Below are 16,594 nucleotides of genomic sequence, written 5' to 3'. Positions count from 1 at the left end.
TTAGGTCTACATCTTTTCTTTACCCTATTATGAGCTTTGGTTCATGGTATATACAAATCATTATTTCTTTCTGGGTTTGTCACAAGCCTGTTTCCTGCACCCCCCCCCCCCCCTTCCCCGATCAACAGTCATGACAATTTAAGTTCCCTTTTTTTTAATTACCTATTTTGACAACCAAATGTCAAATAGAATTTATAAAGGCGGATTCAAGCAAAGACAGTTTTTGTCATTTGTAATTTGGATTTGGGAAAGGCCTCCAAGACTTAAACAAAAAAGATTTCTACCTGTCTTGATTTTATCAGAGAAGAAACGGGTCACAGAAAGACTGAGGTAAGCATCACTTTGCCTTTGAGAAGCTTTACAAAGTACTTTGTAGTCATACAAGACATTTGAAGATAAAAAGACAAATAAAAAAAGATAAGACAAAAATATGTTTTCTGAAATTAGTAACATGCACCCAAAGCATTAAAACTTTAACAAAGACAAATTACACAGTTTTCATTCTTTATCATATACATGTGATCAGCTTTAATGAGGTTTTATTTCTGCATTTTTGTGTTCTGTAACGTCTTGAGAGGATCGGTTGTGAATGTATTTTATACATAAATGAACTAAATTAAGCTACAAATTAAAATTTTAAAAGTGTAAAGATTGCAGACAAAAAAAGAGAGAAACAAAGAAGGAGAGGTAAAAGAAGAAAAGGAGAAAGAGACTGGAGGGTAAAATGAGGTTCCAATTGCCCCCAAAGATGCTTCTGTTTTGGGGCTGGGACTGTCTCTCCCTCTCTCTGAGTCTCTTTAACTCACTCTGCCACTCAGAGTGGTTGAGCTTCATCCATCTTCTCATCAGACTCATGGCCTTTGAGAGAGGCTCCATGAAACGGAAAACATTTGGTTTCCCAGGCAAAAGTAACAGCGTGATGTTGGTATTATACAAAAACAGGATGACACTCAAACAGTGCTCAGGCTTATATGGGGTCGGGGGTTACGAACTCTTTATAGCGTTGTTTAACCTTTTACCCGGGGAAGGTTAAATCTGCTTTATTTACATGTGGGTCTTGCAGCTTTCCCAGTTTATCCACAACTTTTGATTCCAAGCATCTGGTCCAATTTTTATAATCTAAAAACCGCTACTGTTCTAGAATATGGATAACCCTTACTAAATGAACTCACTATCTGTTTATTCATCAATTTATCCAATGGGACATGTTTAAAATACTTCCCCAGAAAGGCGTTCAGGAGCCATCTGAAGGAGATTCTCTCAATGAATAGAGCTGCTGGTCCTCCTGCAGCTGACTCAGCTCCTCATCCCATCTAAAGCTATGTTCACACCTGGCATGTGTCACACATTCACGAATGCACTACACACAGGTTTTTGAATGTGCCCTTTAGCCCCTGATGTTCACACTGGACAAGCAGGGAGGGACTCCATCTTTTTCTTCTGTTTACAAGCCCAGCCCATGCCTGCCACATAAAGTTGGAGGAGGCTTGGAGGGAAATGTCGAAGCCGTGCTAATATCGTGATTTTTGCTCCAAGCGTTTTCTTTCACAACTCTATTCTGACATATGAAAGACCTGGTGTCACAAACAATTATAAATGTATCCTGTATGGTCGATTTTCAAATGATTGGCGCTTCTGTGGATTAGAAAGGATGGCATGTGCCACGACCAAATCTGAGTCCCTGATTGATCATAGTTTAACCTGATTACTTTTGACTTGCATTCAGTGCATTTTGTAGGTGGAGCCTGAAAACAATCTTAACAGTGTGCATAGAGATGCTTGAACACAAGAGTTTTGTGCGCAGAAGCCTGAAACATGCATTTATGCGTGTTTACATAGACTTTTCATTGGAAGTAGCCGCTTGAATGGTTGTGTTGTGAACATAGCTTGAGGGAGCACTCAGCCACCTTGTAGAATAAAACTCATTTTAGCTGCTTGTATCTAGGATGGTATCTTTTTGGTCAAGAACCAAAGCTCAGGACCAAAGGTTAGGGTAGGAACATAGATCGACCAACTCCTTCTGCATTACAACACGAGAGAATGGAAAGAGCAAATCCATGATGTTCCAAGACCTCGTCGTTAAATTGTTCTTCTTTGGCCTTAGATTTAGAGGTAAATCCCTGCACCATGTTGTTATCAAATACACAATGATCAGCTCTGCTGCAGGTCCTAAAAAAAGATGCACTTTGTTTTAATCCACACCTCTTGCAACTTAAAAATAAAGGGAACTTTAGCCTGGTTGATGGACCGACTCATTGCTGCATCCTCGGCCCCTGTTTCCTCCTCAGAAGGCGTTTCAGTGGGATTCAGGAAATCCTCAAGGAATTCCTTCAACCTCTCAAATATGTCCTCAAGCGAAGTCAACAGCTCATCCCCCACACTTTAGACAGTAATGGCAGAGAACCTCTTCGCCCTCCAAAGGTGCCAAATCCTTTACCAGAATTCCCACACATTTCTCCATGGCTTCCCTGAACTCCTCCCAGACCTGAGTTTTTATCTCTGCAGTGACTGGATGATGCTGAGACTGTCGGTGCCTTTCAGCTGCCTCAGGGCTCCCACAAGTCAGCCAGACTCTTCTACAGCTTGATTGTATCCTTTGGTGGCCAGCACCAGGGTTGTGAATTTCTGAAGAACCAGAGACCTTATGGCCACAGATTTAAACAGCTGTCTTGACAATAGACTGTCCATTATCCATTTTTTTTAAAGCATTTTGTCCAATTTTTCCTTTTGAAGTATATGTCTGATATAAAATATTATCATCATCCGCTCGGATTTAATGTCTCCAGCCTTCCTAGCATCCAAATCAAGCTTTCTGGCATGAGGACGTCCAAGACTCTTCTGACAAGGCGCTCACCCAGACGTTCTGAGCAAACTCTAACATGTTTGGACCTGCTGAGTCTTCTCCGTCAGCAGCAGGGTATTCACCACCAGTTGGTGATCGGTGGTCAGCTCCGCCCCTCTCTTCACCCAGTTGTTCAAGACACACGGCAAAAAGGTCAGATGACATGACTACAAAATTAATCACTGACCGTCTGCCTTGAGTGTCCTGGCACCTCATGCCCTGACTGACACATTTGGAGTTTGCTATAGATAAACTGAGACGTCCACAAATTTAATCTTCATGTTTTGATTTTTATTGAATTTTAAAGTTTTTTTTTTTTTTGCTTAAAAACTTCACGATTTTGGCAGTAACATTTTAGAATTGGCCAAAAATGTGCATCTAAATGAAAGTTGAAACCTATAAAAGCAGGAAGAAAAAAAGTATAATTGCTGACTCGTTTTAAAGAGCAGGAAGAGTGACTAAGGAAATCAATGTTGATGCATGCCACAGCCGATATACAATATGTTTTGTGTGAGTTGGTTTTATGTGAATCGGTATACTGTTTGTAGGTCGACCAACGGTTTAGGCCACAGATGAAGATTTTGCATAAAACGAGAAAGAATGATGGAGAGAGAGGTGAGCATAGCTGTCAGTAGACGTGTTTTCTGACTCATACGGTCTGCCTGGACCTCACTGCTCTCCATGCTGCTGAGATGTACAAGTCTTCAACAGACACCCAGTTACGCAAACATGCATGTTTATGTAGCAGGTCTTCGTATGTGGTCGAACATTTACCTAGAGAAACAAGCATGAAATCCACATTTGTATGTACACATCTGGCCAATTGAGTATACAGAGACACATTTAGCCTCAGTTTTGTGCCTTATTACTACTCCTGCTCCAAGAATAATTCATTTGTGTGTTGCCTCTCTTTCTGAGCATCTGCTTAGTATTTCTGCAAACCCCCAAATCTACATTAATTTAGAGAATGGGGGCTCTCCCTTTCCCAAATGTCTCAGGAATTCCAGAACCAAGAGTGGATGTCCTCCCAGCGGACTAACAGAGAAGTTCACTGGAAGAACAAGATAAAAGAAGGTTTGAACTTTTCCCAGAAAATAAAAAAACATTCAGACACTTTCTATTTTTCTCCCCGTGGCAACACATCCATGGTGCAGAGCTGAAGTTTGAAGATGAGCTGTGGGGCACGTAGCACACCTGTGAAGGAGACGAGCACAGGTAACTCAGCCGAGGGAAACTGTTAAACAAGAGAAAAGTAAGAGTATTTTCTCCAAAGACTTATTTTAATGCCATCTATTCCTAGACTAAGCATCCATCCACCCCATGTTAATTTCAAACTGTTTCTGCGTGTGTTTGTTCTCCGCTCTTTGGCCCACTCTGTTGGTCTTGTCATGTCAGTGGAAACCAAATCTTTGGTGGCTTGGTTTGTTTGTGAGATGCAGCCTGGGTTGTCTGGTTTGTTTACTCCTCCTGGTGGTCACTCTCTGTATCACAATAAATGCTGCTCTCCTGGAAGGCCTGAGGGATGCTTGCAGGCCCATTCCTCCTCAGGCCATCGCTAAAGAGCAGCCGCTGTTATCCTCCAACGCCATGTGAGCTTTTACATAGAGTTGATTTCACAAGACTGACTTCAAATTACATTTCTATCATCAAATGAATTCATTTTAAATTCATTTTTAAATAATAAACTTTAAATATAAATGACTGTTGGGAGCAGAATATTTTTTGTTTAAACATTTTCTTTTAAATATGTTGGAAATTTAGGTTAAAGCTCAGTTTTTTAAGCTGTTTTATTCCTAATCTACTTGTAATCTTATTTTATTTTAGCCAGTTAAATTGCACTTTTAGGCCACAATATTTTTTTGGAGATTTTTTGAAAAAAATATTTAAAGGTTAGTGGAAATTCCCCCTAACATAGTGGTTTATCAAATTGTTGATAAACAGAATATTAAGATGAAAAACAGACACATCATTGGACAGTGTAATAAGTATTTTATTGCATTTTATAATGCCATTGTCAATAATTAGTACAGATTACATGCAACTAGACCTACTGTACAGTTTTTTATTGTCTGCATGGACAGACACAAGAAGAATCAGGTTACAAATACACAGATATATGTGTGTGTGTGATTTTATACAGCATGAAAGAAAGGGCAGTGACTGGCATTACATGGCTACCCCGGGGGTGAAGGGCCAAGAGGGCTGGGCTTCTTTTTCTGTCTAAAGCCTCGACCCAATCCCTATTCCCGCCTCTTCCTCAGGTCACACTTTCAAAATAAAGGGAAAAAAAATCATACAAAGGGATAAAGAGGTAAACTGAACTAAGAATTAAAACACAAAGTCACTGCTGAAAAATGTACACACATTCCTAAGGTTTAACCAGAGGAGAGCTGAAGTGGTAGTTCCATCTAATTCGGTTTTTGTAACACCATCAGGCAAAATACTCTGTTTTGAGAGTCCCTTCCCCTTCACGCGACACCTCAGAACTGTCCAATCAAACGTCAGGATTTGAGTTCCTGGCGTCCTTTGAGTCAGTCACCAGCTGAAGCAGTTTTGGCTGCTCCAAAAACACCACCATGTGGATGCATGAGGGATAATGACTATCAGTAAAGTTGATGGAGAGTTTTGGAAGTAGCTTGGTTTTTGGTTGGTTAAGGTTGTGGCATTGGTTTGGTTACAGTTTGGTTACAGTTCAGGGGTTTGGACTAAGCATTGTTGGCTCTCGATGCCTTTGGTTGTCAGAGGATGAGCTGCGTCTCTGAGAGCTACTCCACATTTTGGCACTGAGATTACAAAGCGGAGTATCAAAAAGGCCGCAGCGTCAGTCTTTAAACTTCCTCTGGGAGACGGGGCATGAGGTTTGAGGCTAGTCACGGCCAGTCAGGTGACTGACTCAGTGACAAACCCTTGGCACCTACAGATGATTGACAGCTCTGCGGGTCGAAGTTCAGCACGGGGAGGGGGGGGCATGGCTCACAGGGAGGGGTCACAGGGAGCAGGAACACATACTGGCACCTGAAAAGACCAACAGCAACACTTTTCTAGAGCTCCATGTTTTTTTAAAGCAAGAGAGGGGCTACATATTTTTAGTTTTTGTCCTCTTTATCTTTTTCTTTTCAGAGGTTTTGGTCCTGTCTGAGAAAAAAGTCCTTCTGAGGTATCAATACATAATGTAGAATCTTTTTAGTTTGTTTCCATTTGTTGTTTTTTCTTTCCTTAAAAATGCATAAATGCAGTACAGAGACAAAAAAGTATCAAAATAGACCTAGCTAAGATAAATATACAAACATGTGTTACCTAAACCACTGATCTAACTTTATTTCTTTTTATTTTTTTTCTCTTTTTTGATAATACACTTAAAAAATTTGAGCGTCCCAGACGTTTTATGAAGAACTGAAAAACGGAAAAAAACAAATCAACAAGCAGAAACAAAAAAAACTATTTAACCAAGATACTGGCGGAACTTAATATGATAAATACAGATCGGCACTAGCAGGACAGTATAGGAATCCAAGTTGAAAGCTTTACAATAGCTTAACAGGTGCAGAGAGAAAAATCCCAAAAAAGACAAGACAAAATCAAAGGAGAAAATGGGAAAATAAAGCCCTGAAGAGAAGCCAAGCAATAATATACAGCAATACATCATGTTATGCCCAGCTGCGGAAATGGATGTGTTAACAGTGACCTGCGAACAATCTACATCTTTATAAAACAGTTTTGTTTACAAGTGTACCTTAAAGCACAAGTTAGAGATCGTATCTGTTCTGGATGCAGCAGTTCCTCTTGGTTTGGATCTGATAGAAGTAGTGAAGAGCTTTCTCTACGAGTTTTAGTTTTTCCGTAAATGTCTGTGGGTTTCAGTGATGAGGATGCAGCCGTGTCGTGGGTCTTTGGATATTTGGACTAATCCATAGCCCTGCTTTTGTTCTACCTCTGTGTGTGAGAGGGCCAAAGTTGCAGCATTGAAATGTTAAACCCATCACTACAGCCAGCTCAAGAGTCAAACATCTGCACGAATTGGCACAGTTCAAGATCACAGAGCATTTATCAGGTGGTTAGGACAGAAAATCGGTTTGCCTTCAGGGAATATGTCGCAGACAAGTTTTTTTAGAAGCAAAGACTGTTTTCGAGGTGGTTTACGGAGAGGTAGTCGTTATTAGTTACATGGAAAGAGAAATATCTTTTTGTTTTTGAGCTAAAGCAGATACCTAGAGAATGTGGACCGACAAATAACATTTTTTTTTTGTCTTTGTGAGACACAGTAAATCATTTTAAAAAAATTGTAATCCATTTTTATCATTGAAGGATTGGAGAAAATAATGTTACTAAAAGAGCCCAGTCCCTCATTTACTATTTATCAAACAGCGTTGAAGAGGAGGTAGTGTTATTTTTGGTTTTCATCTCATTTCAAGCTGTCCTGTCTGTCTTCCACTTTTGCACTTTAGTAATCAGGTAGACAAGTCGAATGCAACAGGAAACAGTCCTGTTTCAACACAAAGCCATTGGTAAATGTTCTTTAATTAAATAAGAAAGAACATTTGAAGTGCTTGAGATTGTTTCACAAAAAACACATGAACTCAACCTTAAATTCTATAATGTCTCTCAGATATTTTCGTCCCGTTTTCCCTCTCTGTTGCATTAATAGATATTTGAAAACCAAGTTTTTTCTTTTTTTCTGAAGTCTGATGAAGTACCCTTTTTTTTTTGTGGACAACACACATTTTTGGAGAGCCTTTCTTCAAAGCAAATCATTTTGATCATGCAAAAACTGCAGAAAAAAGTACCTTGTAATGCCTAGCCTTAGAGGAAAGACACATTTGTTTTGCTTTACTGGCATCTCCAGACAGCAGATTGGTTTATTAAATTTGTTAAGACTTGTTTGAAAGAAATCGGGGTCGGTTCTTAGGTTGTGTTTAAAACAATGTAGCCCAATGATGACGGGTAAGGGGCCGTGCTTTAAGTGCTTTTCTTTTTCTTTACTTTCTTTCCCCAGTATTTGCTTTCCAGAGGAACTGTGCAGATTTGTTGATGCTAAATTTGGCCGCACACCAAACTTGAGTCGTGTCTAACCTTCTCTAGATCTTAGTTTGCCTTAAACACTTTGGTTTTTGGAATGGTCAGTACTGTAAGAAATTTCAACACAATCTTTACATGAACACACTTAAAAAAAAACAAAAAAGAACAAATAAAACTTCTGGTTAGTTGTCTTTTGGCCAGTTCTTTAAAATATATAAAAAAGAAAGAAAGAAACACAATGGAACAAAAACACCTACTGTTTTTTTTTTTGGTTTTTCTACACATTTCTTTGGTTACCTGTAACAAAAATAAAATGGGAATAAGCAGGTTATAGAATAGAATAAAAGTTAAATTTGGCATGGCACTGTAGAGGAAAGTAATGTTCTGATGCTCACGGAAAACAAAGAAACAAATCTCACTTCCTTTTAACACAAATTCACACAGTGAATTGCAGATAGCTTCTAACCTTTTTAACCTTTGACAGAAGCTGAGCAGAGTCGCCACATTTGGTGTCCCACTTTAAGAATTCCCCCTTACTTCTTTAGGAATTTGGACACAGTTCTGGGCAGAACCTTTGTGGGATGAGGTATTCTCTGACTGCAGTTATTATATATTCATATATATATATTTTTAAAGCATTACAGATATTTCTCAACTAAATACACAACTAAAACATGTGAGAGTAGGAGTTAAAGAAACAAAAAGTCATTTATTAAATAATCTATCTGGGTAATGTTTACTTTAAGTGCTCTTTCCAATTTTCTTGCCTGCTACACTGGGGACTGAAGGGAAGGGAGTAGATGTTGGGTTGGTCGGGACAATACTGCACTTTTTCCTGATTTTTGTTTTTTTTTGTTTTTGTTTTTTTGGCCAACACTTATTTGGAATGGTGTGAACAACCAGAGGAAAACAACCAACTTACAACACAAAAAGCAAAATCAGTCTCCTTAGAAAAGATAGTAAAAAAAAAAAAAGAATAGATCTCCACCTTGCAAATATTCATCCTCAAAAATGAACGATAATAATAACATCAAATAAAAAAAGGACAAAAGCTACCACACATTTTTTTCATGTAATATTCAATAATCAACAGATTTCTTTTTTTTTATCACAATGTTTCTGTAGATGCATCCTCCCTCACTTCTCTGTGTCCTCTCACTTCTTCTTCTCCCAGGTACCCCATGCTCATCCCTCCATCTGGGAATGGTGGAGAGAAGGACAGCACCAAATTGTCCGATTCATGCAGTCTTCTTAGGGGTCGGGGGGTGACGGGATGGGAAACTGTAAGCAGGGCAGGAGAATATCCTGTTTCTCTTCCTACCTAATAAAGAAGATGTCCCTCACAAAGTGTCTTGCTGCTGACACAAATTTGGGGGTGGGCGGGACCAGGGAGACACCCCCCCCTCTGCTAGCTCAGCCACGCTGAGCGCCCACAAACAGGTGTAGGCAGATGCCTGCTCTGCACAGGTGTCAGAGGTAATCTTCCTTCGTCTTCATCTTGAAGTTTCATTGGAATCGAATCAAAGGATTCGAAAAAGCAAGTGACGGGTACAAAGAGGGAAAAGAGGGAAGGGATCCTCTCCCAGGGATCTATATACACATGATCCTGTGTGCATCTTCTCAACTGGGATAAAATGACAATGCCAGGCAGCCAAAGATCCCAGAGAGGAGGGTTATGCCAGGTGGCGGGGCTGATGAAGAGGAGAGTGTGTCCATGCCGCTTGGGGTCTTTATGTGAAGGGTGATGTTTTCCCAGGGAGGGCGATGAAACAAGGTTTCACAAGTGTATTTTGTGCGCACACGTGTGTACGCCTCAAGTGGTGTTACACCTCTGAGCCAAGTGTTGTGAAAGCATCACATGGAGGTAAAGCAGTTCTCCACAGTCTCGTCTTTGCATCTAAAAGTAACAAAAATCATCTAACCCTGTTTAGAGTTTCTCGGTGCCACCCCTGGTTGCTTGAATTTTCTTTAAAACAAATAAAACATTCTCTTTTTTTTTTCCTTCTCTCTCTTAAGTTGTACTGTTGTTAACTTTCTGTCTTCACACAGGTGAGAGGGTCGGAGACGGAGGTGGATAAGGTCCCTCCCTCCAGTCTGTCCCGGATCTGTTCTACTCCAACTCCTCGGTGGGGAGATCCTCTTCTAGGTCACGCTCGTCGCTCGGCAACGGCAGGCTGTGCGTGACACCGGCCAGCAAGGACACTGGTCGACTGTCCTCCTCCACCTCAGTGGGCTCCTCCTTCACATGCACCGGGTGGCTGCTGAAAAAAGCAGAAAGGAGGTGGTGAGATGATGGGTAGGTCTTCAAATTATGACTTTTTATTTTGTGGCAACCAGCCAAAAGACCGTCAACACAGATTTCTGGACATTAGAACATTCTATCAGGCAAACCAAGACCAGCATGTTGAAAAGAAATGGATTAATAACATTTTGTTAGAATTCTTGCTCGTTTTTCCCCCAGATAGAATAAGATCCCATGTAATCCTGGCAGCTCTGGTAAAAAAAAAAATGTAATCAGACGCATTTCTGAGCACTTTTCCCTGGTCTGTGTGTCCTTGCGTACCTGTACTGCTGGGGGCTGAGCGTGGGGCTGCAGCTGCCGTTGCTGTTGACCTGCTCCACGGTAGAGCTGACATCATCATGGCCCACATGAAGCATGTTGAGGCTGGCTGCAGATGGAGGGGTCACCAGGGAAGGGCTGTTCAGCAAGGACAAACTGCTTTCTGCCAGAGCCGCCTAAACACATACATGCAAGTCTTTATATTCCAAATATCACATATAGAATAGTTTGAAAAACTTTTATATAAAGTATCTTTATTTTCTTCTTTTGCCTTCAAAAATGTAGTTTTAGAGTTATGTGTGGAGCCACCGGAACAGGTTCTAATCTGTGAAACTCTATGAAAACGTAAAAAGCCCTCAGAAAAATGAAGATGTTTCTCTTCATTGCACTGATGAAAGCTCCTCCACGAAAGTGTTCTTTTGTCATCTTACATCCGGAAGAACCACTAGGGGGCACTTACATACAATACTTGCCACCTCAAGAGCTGTTTGTGTGCATTTAAGTCCCTGTCAAAAGTGTTTGTGATCACACAGAAGTCTCCACAGGACTATTGCAAAAAAACTGAGCAGCAGCCAAAAGTGCAGCATCTGTCTCTGAAGAGGGAAAACATCAGAGCCAACAAAAGCAGCTTCTGTCGGGGGTTTGAACTTCAAAATAAAGGCAGACGCAGGTTGGACCCTCTTATACTGAAAGAGCATAGAAGGAATCTTCATAGGCTCAGAGGTGGACTTTCTGGGGCAGGTGATAATTTTATGCAGTAAAATAATTGACAACTACTTGGCGCCCCAGTGCATTTGGTGCGTCTGCGCTGGAGTGAAGGGGTTAGTGTGTGTGCATGTGTGTGATGAGATGATGCTTGTGTGAGGAAGTGAGGTGTGCAGGGGGGAGGGTGTGTGTGAACGTCATTAGGGAATCAGCTAATTATAAGAGGGAACTGATATTAGTGTCCCTCTTATGACTGGCCTGTGTGTGTGTGTGTGTGTGTCTTACCTGGTAGCTGGCATTGAGTGATCCAAAGCCCAGGCCTGAAATCATGTTTTTCACCAGAGTGGGACTTCTACACATTAAGCAGACATACACAGAGGGAGAGACAGGTAGAAGGAAGGGTTACAGATTGTGCCGGTATATATGTGATAAAATGTCTCATCAACCAGAGCACTGTTCAGTTTCTCACAAATATTTTGAGGCAGAAACAACCACGGGCTGTAAGCGGCTGCGCAAGCCTAAAACGTCTCTGATATCTGGCGTGCAGGTGTGCACACAATTATCCCCACTGGTTACAACGAACATCTGTTTACACACGCTGAGGGCTTCCTCCTGTCTTGCATCTCACACAGCTGCTTACTAATAGTGTCGACAAACAGACATACAGCTCAGACTTTTCGCCATGAGCCAGCAGCGCTCGCTTGTTTTGCATAATTTGGGATTCGGCCTCCTGGTTCCATTCAGGCAATCAAATTGCCAAAATGTATAAGCGCACACTTTAGTCAGCTTCAGCTGCACATAAAACTGAGTGCACACTTACCCGGTCATCTTTGGTGGTCTCCTCTTTTGGTATTCGACTTCATCCACAGTCCACACGGCGCCTTTCACGTTCTCAACACGAACAAAGCACTTGTGCAGACTCAGGTTGTGGCGTACGGCATTCTGGAAAACAGGGAAAGGAGATTTTTAGGTTGGCCTTAAACCCCAGCTTTCCTTGTATGTTTTTCAGGGATGAGACCTGTGGATAAGAACTCACAACATTAACCAATCACATGACAGTTTACTGCAGCTCGCTGCATGCTGCTAATACAACGAAGCAGCTCTCTGGAGGGGTTATTTTATCTGAAAATGTTTCTAATCAGTCATCATCAGCACACATATGGAAACACACACATCCATAGGCACTCAGACAAGCAAGCAAGCAGGCACACCGCTATCTTCGCCTCAGCCCCCCAGGGACAGGCCTCCCTTTTCATCTGCTATTTGTAGTTTGTTCATGCCCAATTTCATTACCAATTTTAATTCGTCTATAATTAAATCCTGCATATTCTCTCTGACACGCTGTTCTAAGCTGAGAGGGAGGGACAGGCCGGGCATGCATCACTCTTTGCCGTAATTACACACGCAGATACACACACACACAAACACACACACATAATTACACAAACCATAATCAGCGGAGGAACCCTCCCCCCCACACATCCCCTCAACCCCCCGAGCCGTGATGCTAAGTTTTGTAAATGAGTCTGACCCCAATCTCCGCCCGCCACCCGAACACTACAAACACACACACACACACGTGCGCACGCACACATACAGGCGGGAGACTCCGGTGTTGCTGCAGTGCTATTTGCATTTGTCTGCGTGATGAAAGCCTAATTCTCCCAGTTAAAACATTAGCAGTCATTTACAGTGGGTCACAGCACATGTGCCACTCATCTCCACTCCCTCTGGCTGAGGGGAGGCGAGGGAGGGCTGATGGGTGGGGAGTGGGTTGGGGGCAACTGAAAGCAGAAATTTAAGAAAAAGAACTGATTATGGCAAAAGAATAAATGTTTTTATTTAAATCCACATTACTTTAAAGTTATTGTCTTAATGCCGCAAATGTATGCACGGCCGTCAGTTGGCTTTTGTGTCCTGCAGGGCTTTTTCTACGACCGACTGCAGGTGAAATTAGAAGAAACACAATCAGTCCTGTTTCTAGAAGCTTCCTATTAGATTTTTGTTGGCTGGAGTGCAAGGAGAATTTTTAACTCTAATTAAAATGACTTCTTGAGGGGGCTTATTATTATTATTTCCATTATTTCCTACATTTTGTCTTGGAGGACACCAAAAATTAAGGATTGTGATTTTTAATTTTGTTTTATTTTAACATTGCAAGATTTTTATTTTTCATGATATTTTTCCAAGTTTGTTAGTTTTAAAATTTATTTTTCCCCCTCTGAAAAGTAATTTAAAAATCTGCAATTTTTTAACCATTTTGCTGCTAAAATCGAGAAAACTGCTCAAAGGGCAGAGAAGTTTTTAGCTAGTCAGTTGATGTAATGACATCTGGCATTGATAAAAACATGTCAACATTTTCCTTGGAAGGGCCTAAATAATGTGTCTGATGTGGGTAAAAATTGAAAAAGTAGCTTTTTAGAGCAAAAAAATAAATAAAAAAACACAGTAAAATAAATAAATTATTCGGTAATTGTCTAAACAAAACTAGAAAAATCCCACCTTACTGAAGTCTTTGTACTATTTAGCAAAGTTTTTAAGTGTATCAAAGCAGAAAAACTCAAAGTATGAGGAAAAAACTCCCCTTTAAAAAAAACACAAATAAAAATAGATGTAATTTAGAAAAATAAAATGATCCTCAGTTACACCTTTGTCACCTCAGATTTGTCCATATTATCAGAAAATAAAATGAATTTGAATCCATCTGGGTCTAGTTTCTATTTAAACACTCCCCCTTTCCAATAATCCTTTTCTTTTGCTCTTTGTCATCTGCTGCCCTCACTGTATCTCTGATCAATGACTTCCACTCCCTGACACGGTTGCTCTCCTCATGAAATATAACTGCTTATTAAAGGATATACATCTCTGCGGCACTATTTGACTCTCTGAGCTCTTATATAAATACATAATTCCATGCCCAGCTACATTTAAGGCTTCTCAAGATGAATGGCATAGGAAGCAGACACCAGACATTAATAGTTAAAATTCATAAAATTCAGATGAGGAGGTAAAGATATTCCTGCAAAGCTGTCCCCTAACCCTCACAGCCCCTTTTCTTCCATCATCATCTTCACCCCCCTACTAAGGATGTCACTTTAAAAGGAGGCTTTTGCTCTTTATTTTCTCACCCTAATTTTCTAACATTCAAATTGCTAAGGGTTTTCAAAGAAATGAGGTCTTTGACCCAATTTTAGATGGAGTTTTTTGGTGTGTGATGATTACCATGCTTCGCTTTGCATCTGTGTGTCCTAGCCAAGCTGAAAGGCTAAAAAAATTATTGATGTGATATAATGACTTGGCTCCAACACTAACAGAGATGAAAATCTCCACAAAAAGCAACAGTGACACATTTAAATCAAAGAAAGAGGGACTGTCAGATCAGGTAGAGTTTTCTGGAATTAAACTAACTTTGTTTACATTTGTGTACACATGGTTTTACGCTAGTGCTAAAATAGACCTTTTAAACTGAGTACATTTTTTTCAAAGTGAAGTCAACTGCAGGTGCTGATGTGTGGCCTAACAAAGCTCAGCTGGCATCTGCTTAGGACTTCATAACATGGCACATAACCAAAATGGCAATTAAGCTTAAAAGGTGTGAGTCATATGATGTCTTTATTCCTAATCCCCAGTTTTTTTCTTCTTCAAATCTCTTCCTTGCAAAAACTTTCAATTGTTATGAATACCAAGTCTTTTCTGGACCTACAAAGATATAAAGACCTGATCGGATTTTGATTTACCTTCCATGTGGCTGTATTTCTCCTGAAGTAGGCAAACTTTCGTGTAAACCAGTTGTAGATCTCATTCAGAGTCAACTGTCTGTCTGGTGACTCCAGAATGGCCTGAGAAGGAGGAGGGAGGGAGGGTGGGATGAAAAGGAGGTTAGAGGACAGAACTGCTTAGATGGAAGGGTGGCGTCACTGCAGAGACTCACATGACGTATAAGAGAGGCGTAGGTAAAGGGGGGCCTGACATCCGCATTCTTGTAGAACTCACAGTTCTGAGCAAGTTCTGATTAAAAAAAGAGAAAGCGAGACGGTGTTTTAAATCAGTGCAAACAGTAAAAATAACCGGATCAGGTTGCTCAATGAGAGCAAAACCGCTCAGTCATAACTCAATGACTAAAATAAGAAGAGAATAAGAGGGTTAAGTAAATCTAAAGTATACCTGAGGCGATAGGGGTGCAGTACTTGTCAGAGTTGCGCCTCCGTATGGGCCCAACAGGATGCGTGTGGGAGTGGGAGTGTGTGTGCAGGCTGGAAGAGCTGATGACAGAGGGTCCCTGGCGCAGAGGGGTGATTGGGGTGGCAGCTGAGGTGGGGGGGTGGGGAAGACCCTCAGGGTAGGCCTCGCTGTCCCGCTTTAAAAGAGAGCCACTGGAAGCCAGGTTCAGCTGGGAGGAAACAGAGACAGGACAAATATTTCACAAAGTTAGAGGCTCTGTCGTTCATTTTCAAACTTCTTTTGTTTATTGAAAACTCTGCAATACAACACACTTTAAACATTGACAATGGAGTTTTGAAGTGCATGCCAGCTTTCTTATGAATATAGAACCCTGTCTTTTGCCGCACGTGCACTCACTTGGAACGTGCGCATGTATTTACACACGCTGAACTGGCTGCAATTAACCCCCAGCTTACAAAAACAAAACCGCACGGCGGCATGTTTGTAGGATGGAAGCACACATGAACTCTGTGGTGGCAAAGTCTTCAAAGACCAATTCGGCCCAATTAGGCAGAGATGTGCACGCACACACATGCACACACAAAACCGCACACACACAGAACCAGTGCTCCTAGTCTCTCCGGGAGAACCGTTAAAGGGCTGCTAGTTTAGGACTAATTAAAAGCACTGAGTGTGTGCCTATAGGTGTTTGTGTGTTGACTAGATATATGTAAAATGTGTGAGAACCCTCATTTTTACTCTGACCCTCCTCTGTACCATTTAAGGGGGCCTGGAGGGGGCGGGGGCTGTTACACAGGTACTTCATTAACGCTGCAACCCTTTCCTCATCACCACGGCAACAGCCGATCGCTGTTAATTGAGGCCACGGTTTGTTTCTATTCCTGATGCTCCTCCTCTGGCCCTCGTTCTCAAATCCCTAACCCCGAGGCTCGTCTCCAGCGGTGACAGAACACGCCTCTTCCTGATTTCCTATTAGATGATAATAGCAGCTGATCCCCCTGCTATCTACACATCATCCAGGAACACAAGTACGCAAAGAAAGACCCAAATGCACACACACACACACACATACACATGTGCTGCCACTCGGCTGCACTCGTTTATATCCTCAAATTAAGACACTCTACCTCTAATTGACAATTAATTTCAACATCTTCATATTTTAATAAGTCTCCTAGTCAGTCTGAATAATGAAATATTCATTACATTCCCAATGACAACCTCAATAACCGGTGTAGAAACACACACATACAGAAAAGACGCATCAAATTTCAATTCCATTAGTCAGC

The 16,594-nt window shown here is 41.2% G+C and overlaps 1 protein-coding gene across 3 annotated transcripts in view; it reads right to left on the bottom strand.

The window, feature by feature from the left end:
- Window positions 1-4,811: 4,811 nt before the first annotated feature.
- The window catches only part of foxp4 (forkhead box P4), an 86,333-nt gene continuing 74,550 nt past the window's right edge, over window positions 4,812-16,594 (bottom strand). For 2 of the 3 annotated variants that reach the window (XM_023954651.1, XM_020702951.2), the window contains 7 exons: window positions 15,288-15,513; window positions 15,055-15,131; window positions 14,861-14,962; window positions 11,944-12,065; window positions 11,409-11,475; window positions 10,422-10,594; window positions 4,812-10,119 (listed from right to left, as the gene is read on the bottom strand). In XM_023954651.1, the coding sequence (XP_023810419.1) occupies window positions 9,969-10,119; window positions 10,422-10,594; window positions 11,409-11,475; window positions 11,944-12,065; window positions 14,861-14,962; window positions 15,055-15,131; window positions 15,288-15,513 (918 nt within the window). In that variant the 3' untranslated portion in view covers window positions 4,812-9,968. The remainder of the gene's footprint in view (window positions 10,120-10,421; window positions 10,595-11,408; window positions 11,476-11,943; window positions 12,066-14,860; window positions 14,963-15,054; window positions 15,132-15,287; window positions 15,514-16,594) is intronic. The other variant, NM_001160466.1, reaches the window with a different exon arrangement.

The sequence above is a fragment of the Oryzias latipes genome, chromosome 5 (genome assembly GCF_002234675.1).
Source record: "Oryzias latipes chromosome 5, ASM223467v1".
NCBI lineage: Eukaryota > Metazoa > Chordata > Actinopteri > Beloniformes > Adrianichthyidae > Oryzias > Oryzias latipes.
This window is presented reverse-complemented; position numbering and strand designations above follow the sequence as displayed.